Genomic DNA, 19,590 nt, shown 5'->3' on the forward strand with positions numbered 1-19,590 from the left:
CATTTTGCATTCAGTCCTGCCTCCTAAGGCAGCCCAGCCCCCTCCTCACCTGGGACACATGGTCCTCCCAGGGCTGGCTAAGGATACAGCTAGCATCAATGTACTCCAGGACAAAGTTCTCCATCCCCCTCAGTAACTGACCCACCAGGCGGTGGAAGGTGGCAGGTGCCCCCTTGAGGGCGAAAGGCAGGGCCAGGAACTCACAGAACCCCAAAGGGCAAATTTCACGCTGGCCTCTCGCTAGTAGCCTTGGGTAAGGTCCATGGTGGTGAGGTAACGAGCCCCCCACAACTTGTCTAGGAGCTCGTCAGGCCTAGGCATGGGGCAGGCACCAGACACGGTGATGGCATTGAGCTTCCGATAGTCCACACAGAACCAGATCGACCCGTCTTTCCTGGGGACCAGCCCCACAGGTGAGGCCCCGGGGCTGGCAGATGGCTGGATCACCCCTAAAGCCAGCATGTCTCTGACCTCTCTCTCTCGGGCCTGGGCTCTGTGACTCTGAACAGGGAACACCTGATGGGAGGGTTGGTTCCTGTCCCCACCCGGTGGACAGCCAGGTTAGTGAGCCCAGGCCGGTGGGATAACAGCTGCTGGTAGGAATGCAGCACCTCTCTGATCTCTGCCTGCTGTGCAGGGGTTAGCTGGTCAGAGAGGGGGATTGATTTCAGCGGGAGGTTGGCCCCTGTCTCAGGGAAGAGACCCACCAGGGGACCCTCCTCCTGCTCCTCCCACTGCCCACACACAGCCAGCACCAGCCTCTCCCTGTCCAAGTATGGCTGTGGACATGGCTAGACAGCTCCACCACGTAGTTCACCTCATTCAGCCGCTTGATGACCTTGAAGGGCCCATCCCAGGTGCCCTGGAGCTTATTCCTCCGCACGGGGGCGAGAACCCTCCCCGGTTCCCGGTGCCACAGGAGCGGGCACGCCCCGTGCAGTCATACCAGACCTTCTGTTTCCCTGGGGCCCTGGCTAGGTTCCCCCAGCCTGACCCATGAGCTCTTCCCAGAAAGCACAGCATATACTGCACCACCAATTCCCCAGTGGAGAGGCCCTCCCCTCCCATTTATCCCTCACCAAGTCCCAGGTCCCTCACACTCTGCCCATACAGCTGTTCGAAAGGGGAGAACCGCATGGATTCCTAGGGCCTATCGCGGTATGCAAACAGCAGGTGGGGTAAATACTTGTCCCTGTCCTGCAGGTGCTGGTCCATAAAAATCCTCAGCACCATCTTCAGGGTCCCATTAAATCGCCCCACCAGCCTGTTGGACTGAGGGGGATACACCAAGGCCAGGGGTGCCAGACCCCACACTTCTCCCACAAGCCCCAGATTGGGGCTGACATGAAATTGGACCCCTGCTCTGCAAGGACCTCACTGAGGAACCCTGCCCTGCCTTGATGGACACCAGAGCCCCCACCTCCGGGCAGCAAACTCTGCCCCCACCAGAATGTATGTCTCCCCTGGCCAGGTCACCTTGCTGAGGGACCCTGCTATGTCCACAGCCTCCTTCGGAAAAGGTTCCTGTGATGGGGTCTCAGGGTGGCTTTACCCTTATCCCCGCCCTCTGGCAGGAGTCACAGGACCTGCAGGGCTGCACGAGACTCGGAGTCCATAGAAGGTCAGCAGCAGCTTCTGCTGGGTGCGCTGGATCCCCTGGTGTGCTGAGAGAGGGACATCCCAGACCAGGTCCAACAGCCTGTGGTGGACTGAGAAGAAGGTTTATGTCCGTCTTGCTCCAGACTATGATGCATTGGATGTAGCCGACAAGATTGGAATAATCTAAAGTGCATCCACCAAGAGCTGGGCAGATGAGATAATAAACTTTGTAAAACCAAAAAAACGGGTTTCAGAGGGGTAGCCGTGTTAGTCTGTATCAGCAAAAACAACAAGGAGTCCTTGTTATAGTCCTCGTGGGGTATAGCCCACAAAAGCTTATGCCCAAATAAATGTGTTAGTCTCTAAGGTGCCACAAGGACCCCTTGTTGTTTTTCCTGCTAACTGGGGCGCTCTCTCTGTTCTCGCTCTGTCATTGCTGGCCCCTGTTCTGACTGGGCGGGGACGGGGCAGGCACTGCTTGCCCACTCACTGGGTGTCTCAGTGCTGGGGCTGTTTCCTGCCCAGCCAGTTGCCTTGTCCATTCTTGGCATGTGGTCTTTGCTCCGGCCACCCTGCCCTGCTCCTTTCTTGGCCTGACCCAGTGACGACGGTGCTGGGCTTTGCCGGGGGCCCTCATGATGGAGCGCCTCACTGGGGTCCCCATGCAGGTTGGGGGGGCCACTGGCCGGGGGGCCTGGAGACAGCAGGCTGTGCTCCCCACTGGCTGGTCCCTTCTCCTGCTGGACCTATGGGGCGCCTGCACAGAGCTCCCTCCCACCCTTCCCCCTTCACCTCACCCTGTTTGCCCTGCCTGGAGCTGTGGGAAGAGGATCTGGCTTGAAGGGGGCCTGGATCAGGGAGGGGAAACCCGAGATGGGGACTGAGCGACAAACAGCAGAGCCTCAGCACGCAGCCCTGGCCTCCCAGGTCTGCCTCCCCCCACCCATTGCTGCTAATGAGATGCCACTGCCAGGGAGGGGGTATTTCTCTGCCCTGGGGCACCCCTGCAGGATCAGGCCCTGGCAAAGAGCGCGGTGGATTTGACCTGGGAATGTTGCAGGGGAGTTACATTGGGGATGGGGGACTTCCCTTGAAGGAAGATCCTTGAGCTGTAACCTGAGCCAGGAGGGGGGTTGGGAGAAGTGACACCTTCTGGCCGGGAGACTGAACAAAGGAGAGGAGGAGCAGAGGGGAGCAGGGAGAGAGCTGCTGGAGGAGTTTTTAGTTTCAGTTTTGGGCTGGGTGGTGCAACGCAGGGAACCCCAAGCTGGGGTCTAAGCTCCCTAAACCCCCCAGAAGGACTTGATTGAGGGGTCCTAGTTGTACCTACACGCTCTGCTTGGGACTGTGTTCCTGTCACCTAATAAACCTTCTGTTTTACGGGCTGGCTGAGAGTCATGGTGAATCTGAGGAAGAGGGGGGCAGGGCCCTGACTCCCCCACACTCCGTGACAAGCGGCATGGAGGATCCAGGCTGTATCTGGCTGAGCCGAGCTGAGTGATATCCCTGGGAGCGAGGCCCCAGAGCTGGGCAGTATGAGAGCAGGGACTGGGAGCTGGCAGGTACGTCTGGTCTGGGAGGACCAGCTGATGTCTGCTCTGCAGCAAGGAGGTGGAAATGGAAGCCAAATCCCCCACCCCCTGCGGCTGTGGGGATGGCACATAACACCCTATTATAAACAGCTACAACACCCCACCCCAGAGGTGGCTGTACCTAGTGATGGGAGAGGTGGCAGAAGGCGGTTGGGAGGGTCAGCGGTCGAGGACCCTGGCATCATGGGTTGAGATCACAGAGACATCAGGTCGATATTGATCCTTTATTGCTCAAAGTGGGGAGGAGAAGCGGAAGTCAGAGGCAATAATGCTGCCATCCCAGCCATCACACACCAGGGGGCGCTGTCGGAGCTGAGGGGAGCAGTGGGGGCTGACGGTTCCCTCTGGGAGGCATGCCCTGAGCCGGCTGGGGGAGCTGCCCGCTGTGGACGGTGCACGGGCCCGGGCCTGGAGAGGAGGAGAGGGGTCAGTGCGGTGCCAGCAGAGGTGCCCCCCGGGGAGGGTGCAGGGTGCAATGGGGGGTCATGGGGCTGGGCTGGGCTTAGAGGAATCTGATGGCCAGAGGCATGGCATGTGTCTGGCCTGGCACAGCGCTGCCCTCCCCCATGGACACCATCACGAGCAAAGCCCTCCCCACCCCGCCTGTGGTGCTCACCTCACGGCCATGCCCAGGTGTCGGTGCCAGAGCTGGTCTCTCCTTGGGCGGACTCGTCCGGCAGCTGGCACGCCTCTGCGTCCTGGGGAGAAGGGACACGGCGTCTCCAAGGGCATTGCCAGCATGGGGTTGTGGGGGAGGTGCCCAGGGCCCCCTGCAGCGGGAGGGGGGATCCAGGAGCGGCGCCAGGGTTTTTGGTGCCCTAGGCGGGGGTCCTTCCGTGCTCCCGGTCGTCGGCGGCAATTCTGCGGCGGGGGGGTCCTTCCGCGCTCCCGGTCTTCGGGGCACTTCGGCGGCGGGTCCTGGAGCGAGTGAAGAACCCGCCGCAGAATTGCCGCCGAAGACCCGGAGCGCGGAAGGACCCCCTGCCGCTGAATTGCCGCCGAGGGCGGCAAAATGCTGCCCCCCCAAATCCTGGTGCCCTAGGCGACCGCCTAGGTCGCCTAAATTGGAAGTGCCGGCCCTGGGGGGATCCCTGCAGAGGGGCAGGGATCCCAGTGCCTGGGGGAGGCAGGGACACTAGTACTGTGGATGGAGTGGGGGGGGGGGCAAGGATCCCATTGTGTGGGTGGGAGGGGGGGCAGGCATTCCAGAGGGGAGGATGGCTGGGGGAGGCAGGGACCCTAGTACTGTGGATGGAGGTGGGGGCGGGGGAAGGCATTCCAGAGGGGAGGATGGCTAGGGGAGGCCTGGGGACCCCAGCGGGGAGGACAGGGTGACAGCTCCCTTCCCGCCCCCCCAGGAGCTGGGTCAGTTTGCCATAGCAATGCCCTCTATGCCATGGGCCTGATCCTGACCCCTCCCTGGGGTGGCCCCACAGTGACCCCCTATGGCCCCACAGCCTGTGCAAGGAGCTGCAGGGACCCCGGGCACTCAGCTTCCCCCGGCGACTGGGCCACGGCCGAGGTTTGTCAGCTGCTGCGAGCAGGGTCCCAGAACTGCTCCCTTAGCTCCGGCAGTTCCGGTCCCTGGGCAAATAAGGGGCCCTTTGTGCTGTGCCACCCTCCCAGCCCCCCGTGTCTGGGGCAGAGCACAAAGGGCCCCTTTCCGAGGGGGTGAGCAGGGACCCACGCCCTCTGAGGGGCTCGCTGGCAATCTGCCACCGTCAGGCCACAGCCAGGTGCGGGGAGAGTGGGAGGGGTGGTGGCTAACGCCACCTGCCCCATCTCTGCAGCCTGAGATCTTTGCCCGCCAGCGAATGCTGATTCCCTGGGGGTGGTTTGTAACTAGCCCCCCGGCTCTTCTCGCTGGCCCATCGCCCCCTCCAATCTCTTACCAGACAGGTGGTGAGTGGGTCCTGGGGCACCCTCAGAACCTGCAGCAGCCTGGCTTGGTAGGTCAAAACAAAGTCGTTGCACTGCGGGAAGACGTAGAGCCTGGGTCATGGCCCCCGTGGCACCGAGGTGTCGACTGCCCCGTGCTAGAGAGTGACCTCACTGACCCCCAGCTCTGCCCGGGGGAAAGAACCCAGGAGTCCTGGCTCCCTCCCAGCCCCCCCTGCTCTAACCACTAGACCCCACTCCCCTCCCAGAGCTGGGGCTAGAACCCAGGAGTCCTGGCTCCCAGCCCCCACCTGTTCTTCTAACCCACTAACCCCCACTGCCCTCCAGGAGTCCTGGCTCCCAGGCCCCCAGTTCTGACCCCTAGGTTCCACTGCCCTCCCATGGCTGGGAAAAGAACCCAGGAGTCCTGGCATCTAAATCCTCCCCAGCTCTAACCACTAGACCCCACAGCTGAGCCAGGCTGGTGCTTTTCTAACACATACTTCAGCCCCTGCCCCCACGGCCCTGCTTGGTGCGGATGAGTCCTCTGGGGCACTGTCCCACGCCCCATGGAGATGGCTGGGGACTCTCCCTTCTCCTAGAGCCAATGGGGGGCTGGGCTGGGGGACCCCAAGCAGATCTGAGCCATTCTACTGACCCTGGGGGAACTCCCGAAGTACCGCTTGCATGTGCCGTTGAGGACGTCTCCAAGGTCCCAGCCAGGCCTCATGTGCTGGAGGTCAGGCTGGGCCAGGCTGGTGAAGGTCAGGCAGAGGTCACAGGCATCGCTGGGGGGCACCAGGCCACCTGGCACATGGAAAACAAGGATCTCACCCTCTCCCCTCTGGGGCATTGTGCCTGCCCCCCGAGGCCCTGCGCTCCTCTCCTAAACCCATGGGGAGAGGGGGCCCCTCCGGCAGCAGGTGGGAGCAGGACCAGCATAGTCAGCTCTACGCTGCTCCCCTCCTGACATGTGGGGCCTGGCCAGGGGCTGAGTGGGCATCCGAGGCCAGGGCACGGCCTTCGGGCAACGGCTGTCACTTAGAGCCACCCCAGGGCTGCTCTGCAGTATGGGGTGCAGCCAGCTCGCAAGCTCCCAGTGGCACTGATTCTGGTACCTGCTCCCCCTGCCCCCCTGGGAAGGACCCCGGTTTGATCCCCACTCATTCCCCCCTGCCACAGACACCCTAGGTCTCCCTCAGCTGGGTGGGGGGTGTCCCCTCTGTCCTGCACAGGGTGTGTGAGCCCATGTCCCAGGGACCAGGCCGTACCCCCATTGGCCAGGGCGACTGGCTCAGATTTCCCTGGCATTGTGCCCAGCAGGGACAGCAACGCCCCGGGCTGGCAGCAGCTGGCTGATGCCCCCTGGCTCCGTGGCAGAGGGAACAAGTGGGAAAACCTTGGGTGGGTGGGGACTCCCGGCACATCTGCAGGATGATACAGATCTCCTTGGGGTCCTGCCCGTCCTGCAGTGCCGCCGTGATCTTGGGTTTGAACTTCTTGATCACGTAGCGGCAGAGGCGCCGCAGACTCCTGCCCACAACTCTGCAGAGCTTGTCCTCGGCCTCGACAATGGAGTCCTGCACGACACCAGTCCGGGGTTAGGACACAGTGCGGGACGTCCCCCCCACTGCCTGAAGGGGGCGCTCGCCGGGTCCCACCCTGACACCACTGCTGTGACTGCCCCGGGCACTGTCCTTGCAGGATGTGTTGTCTCTATGGGATGCTGGGCCAGGGGAGGCCACCCCCCCGCCAGGGGAGAGACACAGGGGCTGTGTCTGGGATTGGGGGAACCCTGACCCCAGGGGGCCGTGTGGGCAGCAGGTGGAGGGGGGGACAGTGGGATCTAGGCCCTCCTCTCCCTCCTGGTTGTACCAGGGCACTGGGTGCTGCCCATGCCCCCTGGCACCAGTGGCAGACGGCAATGGAGCAGACCCCCCCCTGCTCCCCACAGCCTGGACTCAGAGCCCACCTGCTGCCCCCCCGCTTCCCACAGGTGCTGGAGCCAGGGGCCCTGGTGTACCACCGGGGCGATCCCCCCCAGACACAGGGCTGCCCCCGACGGCACCAGGGCCCTCACCTCGTCGGGGTCGTCACCGACCATAGACTTCAGCTTCTTCAGGATGCTGGTGCAGATGGTGCACTTGATGGAAGAAGCCTGCTCCTGGACGTGCCAGCCCTGCTGTGCCAGACACAAACCAGGAGTCACCACCCAGAGTGCCCCACATCACCCTGAGCCCCCTGCCCCCCACGGACCCCTCAGCCTCCCAGCCCTGAGCCCCCGGCCCCTCCCACAGATCCCTCAGCCTCCCAGCCCTGAGCCCCCTACCCCCCCACGGACCCCTCAGCCTCCCCCAGCCCTGAGCCCCTGGCCCCCCCACAGACCCCTCAGCCTCCCAGCCCTGAGCCCTCTGTCCCCATGGACCCCTCAGCCTCCTAGCTCTGAGCCCCCGGCCCCCGCACAGACCCCTCAGCCTCCCAGCCCTGAGCCCCCTACCCCCCCACGGACCCCTCAGCCTCCCCCAGCCCTGAGCCCCCTGCCCCCACGGACCCCTCAGCCTCCCAGCCCTGAGCCCCCTGCCCCCACGGACCCCTCAGCCTCCTAGCTCTGAGCCCCCGGCCCCCCCACAGATCCCTCAGCCTCCCAGCCCTGAGCCCCCTACCCCCCCACGGACCCCTCAGCCTCCCCCAGCCCTGTGCCCCTGGCCCCCCCACAAACCCCTCAGCCTCCCAGCCCTGAGCCCCCTGCCCCCACGGACCCCTCAGCCTCCTAGCTCTGAGCCCCCGGCCCCCGCACAGACCCCTCAGCCTCCTTGTCCTGAGCCCCCTGCCCCCCACAGACCCCTCAGCCTCCCAGCCCTGAGCCTCCGGTCCCCCCACAGACCCCTCAGCCTCCCAGCCCTGAGTCCCCTGTCCACCCATGGACCCCTCAGCCTCCCATCCCAGAGCCCCCTGCCCCCCACAGACCCCTCAGCCTCCCATCCCAGAGCCCCCCCACACCACCCAGCCCCCTTTGGAGCTGGGATGGGATCAGAACAAGGGGCGGGAGCCCCCCGGCTCACCTGTGGCATGTGCTGCTCGAGGAGCTTGCAGTCCTGCTGCCGTCCACACTGAGCCGCTGTGCCCGGATCCCTGCACCAAAACTCAGGGCCCAGCAGGCATTGCTTGGGGACCAGCTCCTGGGCGCAGAGGGCTGCAGAAAGAGGGGCACAGCAAGGAGCAAAACCGGCCTGGGTTGGGAGTACAGTAGCTGGTGGGACTTATTTATTATGTGCTACAGCAGCACCGAGATCAGGGCCCCACTGTGCCAGGTGCTGCCCAAACCCCGACCAAGATCAGGGCCCTGTAGTGCCAGGCGCTGCCCAGACCCCGCCTGAGATCAGAGCCCCGTCACGCCAGGCGCTGCCCAGACCCCAACCGAGATCAGGGCCCCGTCATCAGGGCCGTCCTTAGGATTTATGGTGCCCTAGGCGGGATTATTAAACTGGTGCCCCTATGCCTGACTTGCTCTTAGCAACACAAACATAAGCTTACGGTATTGGAAAACTTGCCACATGCACGTTATTAAACCCAGTTTAACTTAATTAAGCACACTGTAATGCTGATGGACTAGCACTAAAGAAGTAGCGCTATAGAAAAAATTCTGATTTGACAGAATTATGCAAATAATATAATTTTTTAAATTTGTCAACATTTTATTGGAAATTTATATGAAGAGGTATTGAAACAAGGATTTGGTTTTAATTAAAAGCAATCTTTCTGGATTTTTTGGCTGCAAAATCAGTAATAATGTCATTGTATGACAAAAACAAAGTGATGTCTTGTTCGATTGCAAGAATAGCAAGACCAGTCAAGCGTTCCTGACTCATTGTAGAACGGAGATAGTTTTTAATGAGCTTTAGTTTTGAGAAACTCTGTTCTCCTGATGCTACTGTTACAGGAATTGTCAGTAGAATACGAGTGGCAATGTACACATTAGGATACATGTCAACAAGTTTGGTGGTATGAATAAACTGTACAATGTCCATCACCGATTTTGCATGTGGCAACATTGGTGACAGTGTATTCAATTCTTCGTTCAGTTCAAGTCCATTTAAATCAAAAGTATCACCATGCTTCAGGAGGCTCTCTAGGTTCTTGCACTGTGACCTTGAGCTAGTGTGAAGACACCTCACAAGGCGCTCCGCCCTGACTGAGACACAGTAGAGTTGGAAACCCATGTCATTTTTACAAAGCCACTTTTTAGTTTTAAATGTATAGTGGGCATCAGTCTTAATGTTAGTTACAACTCTATATCAACCTTATACTGTAAATAGATCAATGGCATTATCAAGTTTAATAAGCTGGGTTTCCAAGCAGTGGGAAAATATAACCCTAGTTTTACTCCTAGGTAAAGCACAAAGTGACCAAAATGAAGTCAGCACAGAATCATCTCTTCTAGATTAAGGTAGCACAGAAATGTTACAGAAATCCTATTGTGCCTTATTTTTGTTTGGAAAGACATTAGCAATAGCAGCACATTTTGGGCACTGCCAGAAATACATGTTAAATCACTGCCTCTAAAGTTCCATCAGAAACTGACATTTTCACAGCTTTAGCATGATCTGCTGCACAGATTCTTCACAAGGAAGTGTCCCTGGCCTTTTAAACTCATATTAACCATGTATTTACTTTATGAAAGTTGGACAAAACATTGTGAAAACATAAGACATTGGCTGCCCAACCTCTGGGCTGGCAAAAGCTATACTGACTCACTGGGAAAAAAAGCAAGAGAATCTTAGTACAACATATGGTCACTCTCTACCAGGGGTCGGCAACCTTTCAGAAGTGGTATGCCAAGTTCACTGTAATTTAAGGTTTCCCATGCCAGTAATACATTTTAACGTTTGTAGAAGGTCTCTCTCTATGTCTATATTATATAAATAAACTATTGTTGTATTTAAAGTAAATAAGGTTTTTAAAATATTTAAGAAGCTTCATTTAAAATAAAATTAAAATGCAGATCTTATCAATTTAGTGTGATCCTTGCCTGGGATCCTTGTCTGGGGTTCCAGCCCCCAGCCCCGCTCAGCCCACTGCCAGTCTGGGGTCCAGCCGCTGGCCCTGCTCAGCCCGCTGCCGGTCTGGGATTCCATTCACTCAGCTGGCAGTGGGCTGAGCAGGCCGGTGGCAGGCTGAGCGGGGCCAGCGGGGGGCTGAGCGGCTCAGTCCGTTGCCAGTCTGGGGTGCCGGCAGCACTCAGCCTGCTGCCGCTCTGGGGTTCCGCCTGCTGGCCCCTTGCCAGTCGGGGTCCCAGCCGCTGGCCCCGCTCAGCCCCCCACCGGCCCCGCTCAGCCCGCTGCCGGCTGAGTGAATGGAACCCCAGGCCGGCAGTGGGTTGAGTGGCTCAGCCGAGGTCTCAGCCGCCGGCCTGCTCAGCCCGCTGACAGCCTGGGGTTCCTTGGGGGTCCCCAGGCCAGCAGCAGGCGCTGAGTGGGGCCGGCGGCTGGGACCCCGGCTGGCAATGGGGCAGCAGCCGGAACCCCAGAGCGGCGGTGGGCTGAGCCACTCAGCCCACCGCTGCGTGCCATCAAAAATCAGCTCACATGCCACCTTTGGCACGTATGCCGTAGGTTGCCGACCCCTGCTCTATACACTAGTAAGGAGATGAGCATATTACAGTTGTTGGAGGGCTCTATTTAGCAGTAACATGGCTATAGGAAAGTCAGTCAACATTTTTTGTTTCTCTGATGAAAACTGGCCCACTCCCTGCCCCATACCAAACTGTCACAAATAATTGTCAACAACTTAATTTTCTGTTTTTGGCTAAGATATTGATTTTATTTAAAAAAAATATTGAAATTGAATTCAGGATTGTTAGCAAGCATTTTTGGCAAACAAAGTTGTTAAATGACAATCTAAATGGCAACACAGTACCGCTTTCATGCTTGGCTCACCCCCCAGCCTGCTGGTCCAACAGCTGCAGTAGAGGAGGAGATAGGTGGAAAACTGCAGGACCCCAAAATCCACCTCTTGGGGTGCATAGTAGCAACAGCAGCAGAAAACCCTCAGGTCCGATCACACGCCAATGGGCACCATTGCCAGCCCAACGGACTATGGTGAAGTTAGCCCAGCATCTGATCTCAGGGACGGGGCACCCATGGAGCCACAGCAGCTCATCCTGCCCTGTGCAGCTCCCCCCGGATGAGATGGATCGCTGCCAGCCCAGGGGAGAGACGCGCTCCCCAGCTAGGGTGACCAGATGTCCTGATTTTATAGGCCCAGTCCCGATATTTGGGGCTTTGTCTTATATAGGCACCAATTACTCCCACCTAGGGTGACCAAACAGCAAGTGTGAAAAATCAGGACAGGGGGCGGGGGGTAATAGGAGCCTATATAAGAAAAAGACCCAAAAATTGGGACTGTCCCTATAAAAGTGGGACATCTGCTCACCCTACCCCAACCCCCGTCCTGATTTTTCGCACATGCTATCTGGGGGGGGGGGGGGGAGAAGAATGGACGTTATGGGGGACAACAAAGGATACTGGTGCCAGAGCCGCCGAGCCTGCCTCACCTCATGCTGGGGGAAAGTCACACTCACAGGTGAGTTCTTTCCCCCACCCGTACCCGTACCCTTCCCAGAGACCCCAGCAGCCAATCCCCTCCCTCAGACTCTGCTGCATTCGGCTCTCTCTAGGACCCAGCAGCCCTGCTCTTACATGCTCCACTGCTTCTCGTCTGTCCGGGCTCCGGGCAGAGCGGTGCCCCCAGGTAGCGTGGTGCCCTTGGCGGCTGCCTGTTCTGCCTATGGCTAAGGACGGCCCTGCCCGTCATGCCCGGCGCTGCCCAGACCCCAACCGAGATCAGGGCCCTGTCATGCCAAGCGCTGCCCAGACCCTGACCAAGAAACTGAGGAATTTGAAGCCCAGGGTGATTCAGTGATTAGTCCAAGAGGGTCTGGGATATAGAGCAGAACTGAACCCAGTTCTCCTAAGCCCTAGCCCCACTGGGCTTGGGTCAACTCAGTTTGGAGCCGGTGGTGGGCATGAATTTGCCAGCTCTGGAAAAATCGGTCAAGAAACCAAGGATGGAATAGACAGATCACCTTGAGTGCTCCCTGAGACACTGGCTCCCCGGCCAGGGTGCTGTGCCAGGATTGGCTGCAGGTGGGATTGGGGGCACCTAGGGTGACCATACGTCCTGTTTTGGCCAGGACAGTCCCTTTTTTAAGCCCTGTGTCGGCCATCCCGACTTTTTTTTTGGCAAAAGGGGGCACTTGTCTGTTTGCTCTTGCCAACTTGATCAAACAAGAGCAAACAGGACAAACGCCGACGTTCGTCAAAAAGTGGGTGTGGAGGAACGTGTGTGTGTCTGAGGGTGAGCAGAGATGCCAGCTCCACACAGGGAGGGGTGGGAGGCTTCAGCTAGCCCTAGGCAGTATCCCGTTTTCCCATTGGGAAATATGGTAACCCCGTCACCTGGCCAGGGCGCTGTGCTGGGATTGGCTGCAGCCGGGATCAGGGGCACCTGGCCAGGGCGCTGTGCCGGGATTGGCTGCAGCCGGGATCAGCTGTGCCTTCACATGGCGGGAGGCTCCCCTGGGGTGGGTGGGCCCTGGATGTGCTGGAAACCCCTCTGTACTGGGGTGAGGCTCATATGCAGGGGCACTGCCAAGGCAGTTGCCAGGCTCTGCAGTGCTGGCTTGGGGGAGGGTCTGGTTCTGCCCTGGGTCTCTCCCGTGTGACCTCCCCCAAGGACTGTGCCGGGGAGGTGCCCCTGCGGGTGACACCTGCCGGCGGCCGCTTACCTGAGCCCAGCCAGAGGAGCAGGAGGAGAGGGGCCATGTCAGCGCTGGCAGCACACTGCCTGCGACGTTCCCTGCCCTGGCTTATAACGGGGCTGGGGTTGGCCTCCCCCACCCACCCCGTCAGTGTCACTTCCCCTCACCCCAGCCCCGGCCCCGCCCTTAACTCTGATCTGTGGGGTTTCGCCAGCCACATTTCCTGCCTTGCTCTGCAGGCGGGGGAGTGACAGCATCCTTGTTCCCTGGGCCCTTTCAGCCCTGCCTGGGCCTCGGGGGCGCCCTCTGGCTTCCACCACAGCCATGCCCACCCCATATCTCATAGGCCAGTGCTGGGGTGTGTGTGTGTTACGAGTGCCCAGGCTCAGTCTCTGGAATGGCTCTGCTTGAAGTTCAGACAGGCCCCTCTGGCAGTGTGACACCCCTTGGGGCGCCCCCTCAGCTCCAGCACCTCCCGGGACCGACCTCGGAGCGTTCAGCCCCCTGCTCACCCCGTGAGCTCCCAGCAATGAGCCCGCCTGGATGGGACCCTAGGGGAAGCCTGAGGCCCCCAAAGGGCCCTGCCCTCCAAACTCACAGTGGCTCCCAGCCAGCGTGCGACACAGACGGGTTATTAGTCTCCAGGAGAACAGAGCTTGTTAGCATCGAAAGCAGGAACGTTCAGCAAAGTCCATCTTGGGGGGCCCAGAGCCCAGAACCCTGCCCCCGCCGAGTCCCACCCAGGAGACTGCCCAGCCTCAGTCCCGCCCAGCCGTTCTTTGTCTCTTTCATGGGCAATTTTCTTAATGTTTTGTATGAATACTGGATGTGCCTCAGTTTCCCCCGTGTGTTGCACAAGTGGTGGGACAAGAGTGTGTGATCCTTGCAGAGACCCCGCAGGTCAGACAATGGCTGACACTCTGTATCCTGGCAACTGATGGCTGGGGCCCATCCTCTGCAAGGAGCCAGCCAGAGGAGTTGGGGAACAAAGAGAGGTAGAGGCCAGGGGACCGGCTTGCCTCAGGCTTCCCCTGGGGTCCCATCCAGGCGGGCTCATTGCTGGGAGCTCACGGGGTGAGCAGGGGGCTGAACGCTCCGAGGTCGGTCCCGGGAGGTGCTGGAGCCGAGGGGGCGCCCCAAGGGGTGTCACACTGCCAGAGGGGCCTGTCTGAACTTCAAGCAGAGCCATTCCAGAGACTGAGCCTGGGCACCCGTGACAGGGACTCCCACCCCTCCCTGCCCCGCAGGCCTCAGGCCAGTGCTGGGGGTGGGGCTCCCACCCCCGCGCTCTCAGCTCACCGTCTGGCTGGCAGGGCCGGCTCCAGGGTTTTGGCCGCCCCAAGCAGCCAAAAAAAAAAAAAAAAAAAGCCGCGATCGTGATTGCAATCTGCGGCGACAATTCGGGACCGTCCGCCGAATTGCCGCCGAATAGCTGGATGTGCCGCCCCTCTCCGGAGCGGCCGCCCCAAGCACCTGCTTGCCAGGCTAATGCCTGGAGCCGGCCCTGCTGGCTGCTCACGTATTTTTCCACCACAAAGACAGAGCTGAGAAACCAATTCTCCTTCCCTTCTTGTGGCCCCACAGCTCTGCAAAGCGCGGCTTGCGAGGGGCAGGAGGGTGCTGGGGGGTTGCTGAGGGAGGGGCTCTGGGACTGGGGGCCCAATGGGATACCCAGAGTCACCCCTCATCAGAGCCACAAACCCAGGCCAAGCAAACCTGGCTGCTGCTGAAAGGGGGTGACGACTCAGTAGGGGGTGCACCCCTCGCAATCTGTGCTGGCCCCACGGGGGCACTGTGCTGCAGGGGGCGGGGGCTCAGCAGGGGGTGCCAGGCTGCAGAGAGCAGGGTGGGGGCTTAGCAGGGGGCGCCATGCTGCAGCGGGCAGGGGCTCAGCAGGGGACGCTGTGCTGCAGGGGGCGGGGGCTCGGCAGGGGGTGCCGGGCTGCAGGGAGCAGGGTGGGGGCTCAGCAGGGGGCGCTGTGCTGCAGGGGGTGGGGTGGGAGGCTCAGCGGGGGTGGGGCAGGGGGCTCAGCAGGGAGCGCTCTCTCAGTGCTGATCCCAATGCCCCAGGCAGCGCTAGGGGTGCTGTGCTGCGGGAGGTGCTCTCAGATAGGTTGTGACACACAGCCCTGGTCTCTAATTGGTGTTAATCTCCCGAGGATGTCACTGAAAGCTGGGCGTGAGCCCAGGGGCCTGACCAGGGTCTGACACAGATGAGGCCATTCTGCCCTCTTCACTTCCTCTGCAGCTGCAAGTCAATTCAGACTTCATCAATTCTCCCCTACCCCACACTGGGCTGTTGCTGTGTGTAGTGAAGCAGCTGTCTTGCCCCACCCCAGAGGTGGCTGCAATGCAGTTCAGGGTGATTTCTGTGCCTACCAGGCCAGATTCACCACGTCAGCCATGACCGCTAACAGGCATCACGTACAACAGCTAACCAAACGTTTGGCACACAATTCATCTATCCATCTCCAACTCACTGGACATCTTCTGGTGTGATTGCACATTTGGCTGATAAAGATAATAGCGGTGACGTAATAGGCTCAGATGTCTGACTGGGCACCACATGACACGTTGATCACAAAACTAGAATGATATAACATCGCCAGGGCACACAAAACCGGATGAAAAGCTGGCTCAAAAATCATTGTAAACGGGGAATCATCTTAGAGTGGGCGCGTTTCCCGCGGGGTCCCGCAGGAATCGGTTCTTGGCCCTCGGCTACTTAACATGTGTATCTATGACCTGGAAGAAAACTTAAAATCATCCCTGATAAAAGTTTGCAGATGACACAAGAATTTGGGGAATGGGAAATAATGAAGAGGACCAGGCATTGCTAGAGTGATCTGCATTGCTTGGTAAACTGGGCACAAGCAAATATGGGTTTTAATACGGCTAAATGTAAATGTGCACCTCTGGGAACAAAGACTGCAGGCCGTACTGACAGGCTGGGGGCTCTATCCTGGGAAGCAGCAACTCTGAAAAAGATTTGGGGGTTGTGACGGTGCTGCCTGTGGGAGCCAGCTGAGGTCACTCAATCAGGGTGAACTGCAAACAAAACAGGGCAGACAAACCCCAGAAGCTGGTGGATATTCCAATACTTAGATTTACTAAGCCAGCACAAAACAGCTTCTATAGTACCTCACTGGTTACTCAGAAGTCCAAACAACGCAGTTCCCTTAAAGTGCCCAGCCTCAGGCCTCCGTCCAGACACACCTGTCAGATATGATGATGATTACTGAAAATCTTATCTCATCATATAAAAGAAAAGGTTCTTCCAATCCCAAAGGATCAGCCACATACCCAGGTTCAATTATAACTTAGATCTTACCCAAAATACACGCTATAGTCAATTCTTATTAACTAAACTAACATTTATTAAAAAGAAAAGAGAGAGAGTGTTGGTTAAAAAATCAATATACATACAGACTTGAATTCAATTCTTGAGGTTCAGATGCATAGCAGAGGTGAGCTTGTAGTTGCCAAAAGTCCTTTTAGAAATAGTTCATAGGTTATAGTCCAATGTCCATATTCAGGATGGCTCCAGTCAATGACTGGGGATCTCAATCCTTATGGCTTAAGGTTTCCCCCTCTTGAAACCCAAAGCAGATCTGAGATGCAGCAGGATCGTGTCCCAGGGTTCTTATACATTTCCATCAGCCTTTCGGCCTAAGAAATCAATAGGCTTAATTCTCCTTCCAAACATCCAGGCAATTAGCGCAGGGTAATTTATTCATTAAACAGTTCAGATACAGGTTACCACAACCTTCAAAGAAACATATAGACAATAATACTATTTTACTCAAGTATCATCACAAATGTTAATATTCCTTTTTTGATCTTTGAATTAAAGTTATAGCAATAGACAAGACTTGTTTGCTTACATCACAAGACCTGAGCAAACACCTACCCTTGAGATCTCTAACAATGCAGACTTGCATTTCAAAGCTCTATTCATTTACATATCTTCCTAACCAGTCCTTAAGCTTCACCCATGGGTCAGGTTAGTCTGTGAGTTAATTAAATCTTTCTGGCCCTGTCATCTTTCAATGAGATATTATACTTGTCACGGACTCACAGATCGTGCCCACTCGTGGCCCCGTGCGGTCCGTGAGGGGTGCCCCTTTTAGTGAGACAGCTCTTCTCGGGGGTCCACTCTCTCCCGGGGTCAGGCCCCTTCACCTCCTGGAGCCACACCTCTCTGAGCCTTAGCACACCTGTTTCTCGCCGTGGGCCCCCTCAGGGAGTCCACTCGCTCTGGACCCCCTGGGCTTCTACCCCCGAAGGGGTTGATGCAACCCTGTTCTCTAGACCAGAGTGACTCTCAGCCAGCGTAAAATAGGAGGGTTTATTGAGAGTTGAACACAGCACAGGAAACTCTCAGGGCCTCAGGCCTGGCCTCCCTCAGCCCAGCACACCCCAGTCTCTCTGCATCCAGGTGGGCTCTGCCTGCTCCCCCTCTCCAGCCCAGAGCCCCCCTGCTTCCCAGTGGGGCATCTGATATCACCGGCCCCAGGCCCCGCCTCTGTCCATTGTCTTCTCTCCAGGTAAACAGGGTTGTAAACTGGGGCCTCCTCTCCTCGCTTCTGTCCTCTGGCTGGAACCGGCTGGTTAGGTCACTGGGTCCTCACTCTGCATTCCATTATCCGCCCACTGGCCAGAACCAGCTGCGTCTCCTAAGCTGGGCCTCCGGGTCGCCAGGTCACCGGTCGCTGGGGTATCCATCCTCCAGGCTATTGGCTGGGGTCCCAAGTTCCCTCTCCGGTCCTCTGCAAAACAAACTCCCTCTCCCCTCACCTCGTTAAACCAGTAACACCCAGGGAAACTGAGTCCCACCCCGTCTGCATGCAAACCATTGAAACCCCACAGAAAACAAGAAAACCCCCCACTTCATCACAATACTACACTCATAACGTCACAGGGGTCATGGTGGATAATCAGCAGAACATGATCGCCCCATGTGATGCTGTGGCCAAAAGAGCTAATGTGACCCTGGGATGCATAAACAGAGGAATCTCCAGCAGAAAGGAGATTTTCCCTCTGTATTTGGCACTGTTGTGACTGCAGCTGGAATCCTGTGTCCAGTTCTGGTGCCCACAATTCAAGGAGGGGTGTTGATAAATTGGAGGGGGGTGGGCAGAGAAGAGTCACAAAAATGATCATAGAATCATAGAATCTCAGGGTTGGAAGGGACCTCAGGAGGTCATCTAGTCCAACCCCTGCTCAAAGCAGGACCAATCCCCAGACAGATTTTTGCCCCAGATCCCTAAATGGCCCCCTCAAGGATTGGATGATGAAAGGATTAGAAAACCTGCCGTAGAGCGAGAGACTCAAGGAGTTCCACCTATTTAGCTCAACAAAAAGTAGGTTAACGGGGGACTTGATCCCAGTCTGTCAGTACCGACAGGGGGAGCAAATATTTCATACTGGGCTCTTCAGACTGGCAGAGGAAGGTCTCCCACGATCCAAAGGCTGGGAGTTGAAGCTAGACAAACAGAATGGAAACGAGGCGGACTGGCTCTTTTTCGAACAGATCAGCGCTGGGGATTGTTGTGGGTAGGTTTCTGGCTTGTGCTATGCAGAGGGTCAGACCAGGTGAACACACTGGTCCCATCTGGCCTGGGGATCTCTGAATCTAGCAGAGCTCTGACTCATGTTCCTGGACAGTTATTATGGTGTCTACAATTCCTACAGGAATATGGGGCCTGGGGTGAGAGCAGCCACAGAATCTCGACCTGCAGCTCCCGCTGCCTCACCCCCACCCCCCGGCTCTGTCCAGGGCCGGCTCTGGCTTTTTTGCCGCCCCAGGCAAAAAAGCCTCCGGCCGCCCCCCCCCCCCCCCCGCGGGGGGGGGGGCGGAGCCCGGGGGGGGGGCGGCGAGCCCCGGCGGGGGCTCCGCTCTCCCCCCGGCGGCCGGGGGGAGGGCGCCGGAGGGGAGGGCGGCCGGAGCCTTGGGAGGAGGGCAGCGAGCCCCGGCGGGGTCTCGGCTCCCCCCCCCCCCGCGGCCAGAGCGCCGGGGGCAGGGCGGCGAGCCCCGGCGGGAGCTCGGCTCTCCCCCCGGCGGCCGGGGGGAGGGCGCCGGAGGGGAGGGCGGCCGGAGCCTTGGCGGGGGCAGAGCGCCGGGGGCAGGGCGGCGAGAGGGCGGCGAGCCCCGGCTGGGGCTCGGCTCTCCCCCCCCGGTGGCCAGAGCGGGGCTCGCCGCTCTCCCCCCGGCAGCCGGGGGAGGGCGCGGGCGGGGAGGGCGGCCAGAGCGCCGGGGGGAGGGCGGCGAGCCCGGCTGTGGCCCCGCTCTCCCCGGCGGCCCGAGCGCCGCGCCGCCCCCCTCCAGGTGCCGCCCCAAGCACCAGCTTGGTTGCCTGGTGCCTGGAGCCGGCCCTGGCTCTGTCCCTCAGTCTCGACCCACAGCCCCCTGCTATTCCAGCCCTGGGCTCCTCAACACTCATTGCCATCCCGAGCTGCAGCCCCCCGCCCCCGTGCAGTGCTTTCACATAGCTAATGGGGACTAGGTTGAGAACAGCCAAACTTGGTTCAGTCATGACCTGTGTGAGCTCTTGGACCCAGACTGTTCAGTGCCTGGGTCGCCCTGGGCCAGGCTGGGGGTCGGGGGGGGGGGGGGGAGGGGGGAGACATGATGTGGCCCAGTCCAGCCCAATGTCTAGTTTACCCTCCCTGGGGCAAATGGGAAAGGGGAGCAGCTGTGATCTCCCCCAGATGCCCAGGTCCAAGGAATGCAGGCCCTGATCCGCTCTGGCACCCTCCCCT

General features: G+C 59.0%; 1 protein-coding gene across 1 annotated transcript; it reads right to left on the reverse strand.

Annotated features, from left to right (window-relative positions):
• Positions 1 to 240: 240 nt before the first annotated feature.
• Positions 241 to 12,906, reverse strand: LOC135873731 (prosaposin-like). Its single transcript, XM_065398368.1, has 8 exons — positions 12,856 to 12,906; positions 8,132 to 8,262; positions 7,150 to 7,251; positions 6,469 to 6,649; positions 5,728 to 5,876; positions 5,084 to 5,164; positions 3,813 to 3,889; positions 241 to 394 (listed from the first exon to the last, which is right to left on the reverse strand). Exons 1-8 carry the CDS (start codon positions 12,890 to 12,892, stop codon positions 241 to 243), a joined length of 912 nt encoding a protein of 303 aa, XP_065254440.1. The 5' UTR covers positions 12,893 to 12,906.
• Between the last annotated feature and the right edge of the window lie 6,684 nt (positions 12,907 to 19,590).

This window comes from Emys orbicularis, chromosome 2 (assembly GCF_028017835.1).
Source record: "Emys orbicularis isolate rEmyOrb1 chromosome 2, rEmyOrb1.hap1, whole genome shotgun sequence".
NCBI lineage: Eukaryota > Metazoa > Chordata > Testudines > Emydidae > Emys > Emys orbicularis.

Excerpts from the sequence above, each read along its gene's own strand:
- LOC135873731 (XM_065398368.1), bottom strand. The coding sequence starts at position 12,892 with ATGGCCCCTCTCCTCCTGCTCCTCTGGCTGGGCTCAG. Across the intron at positions 8,263-12,855 it reads GCTCCTCTGGCTGGGCTCAG|CCCTCTGCGCCCAGGAGCTG; the intron begins GTAAGCGGCCGC and ends CTCTTTCTGCAG. Across the intron at positions 5,877-6,468 it reads GGAGTCCCCACCCACCCAAG|GTGGCCTGGTGCCCCCCAGC; the intron begins GTTTTCCCACTT and ends TCCATGTGCCAG.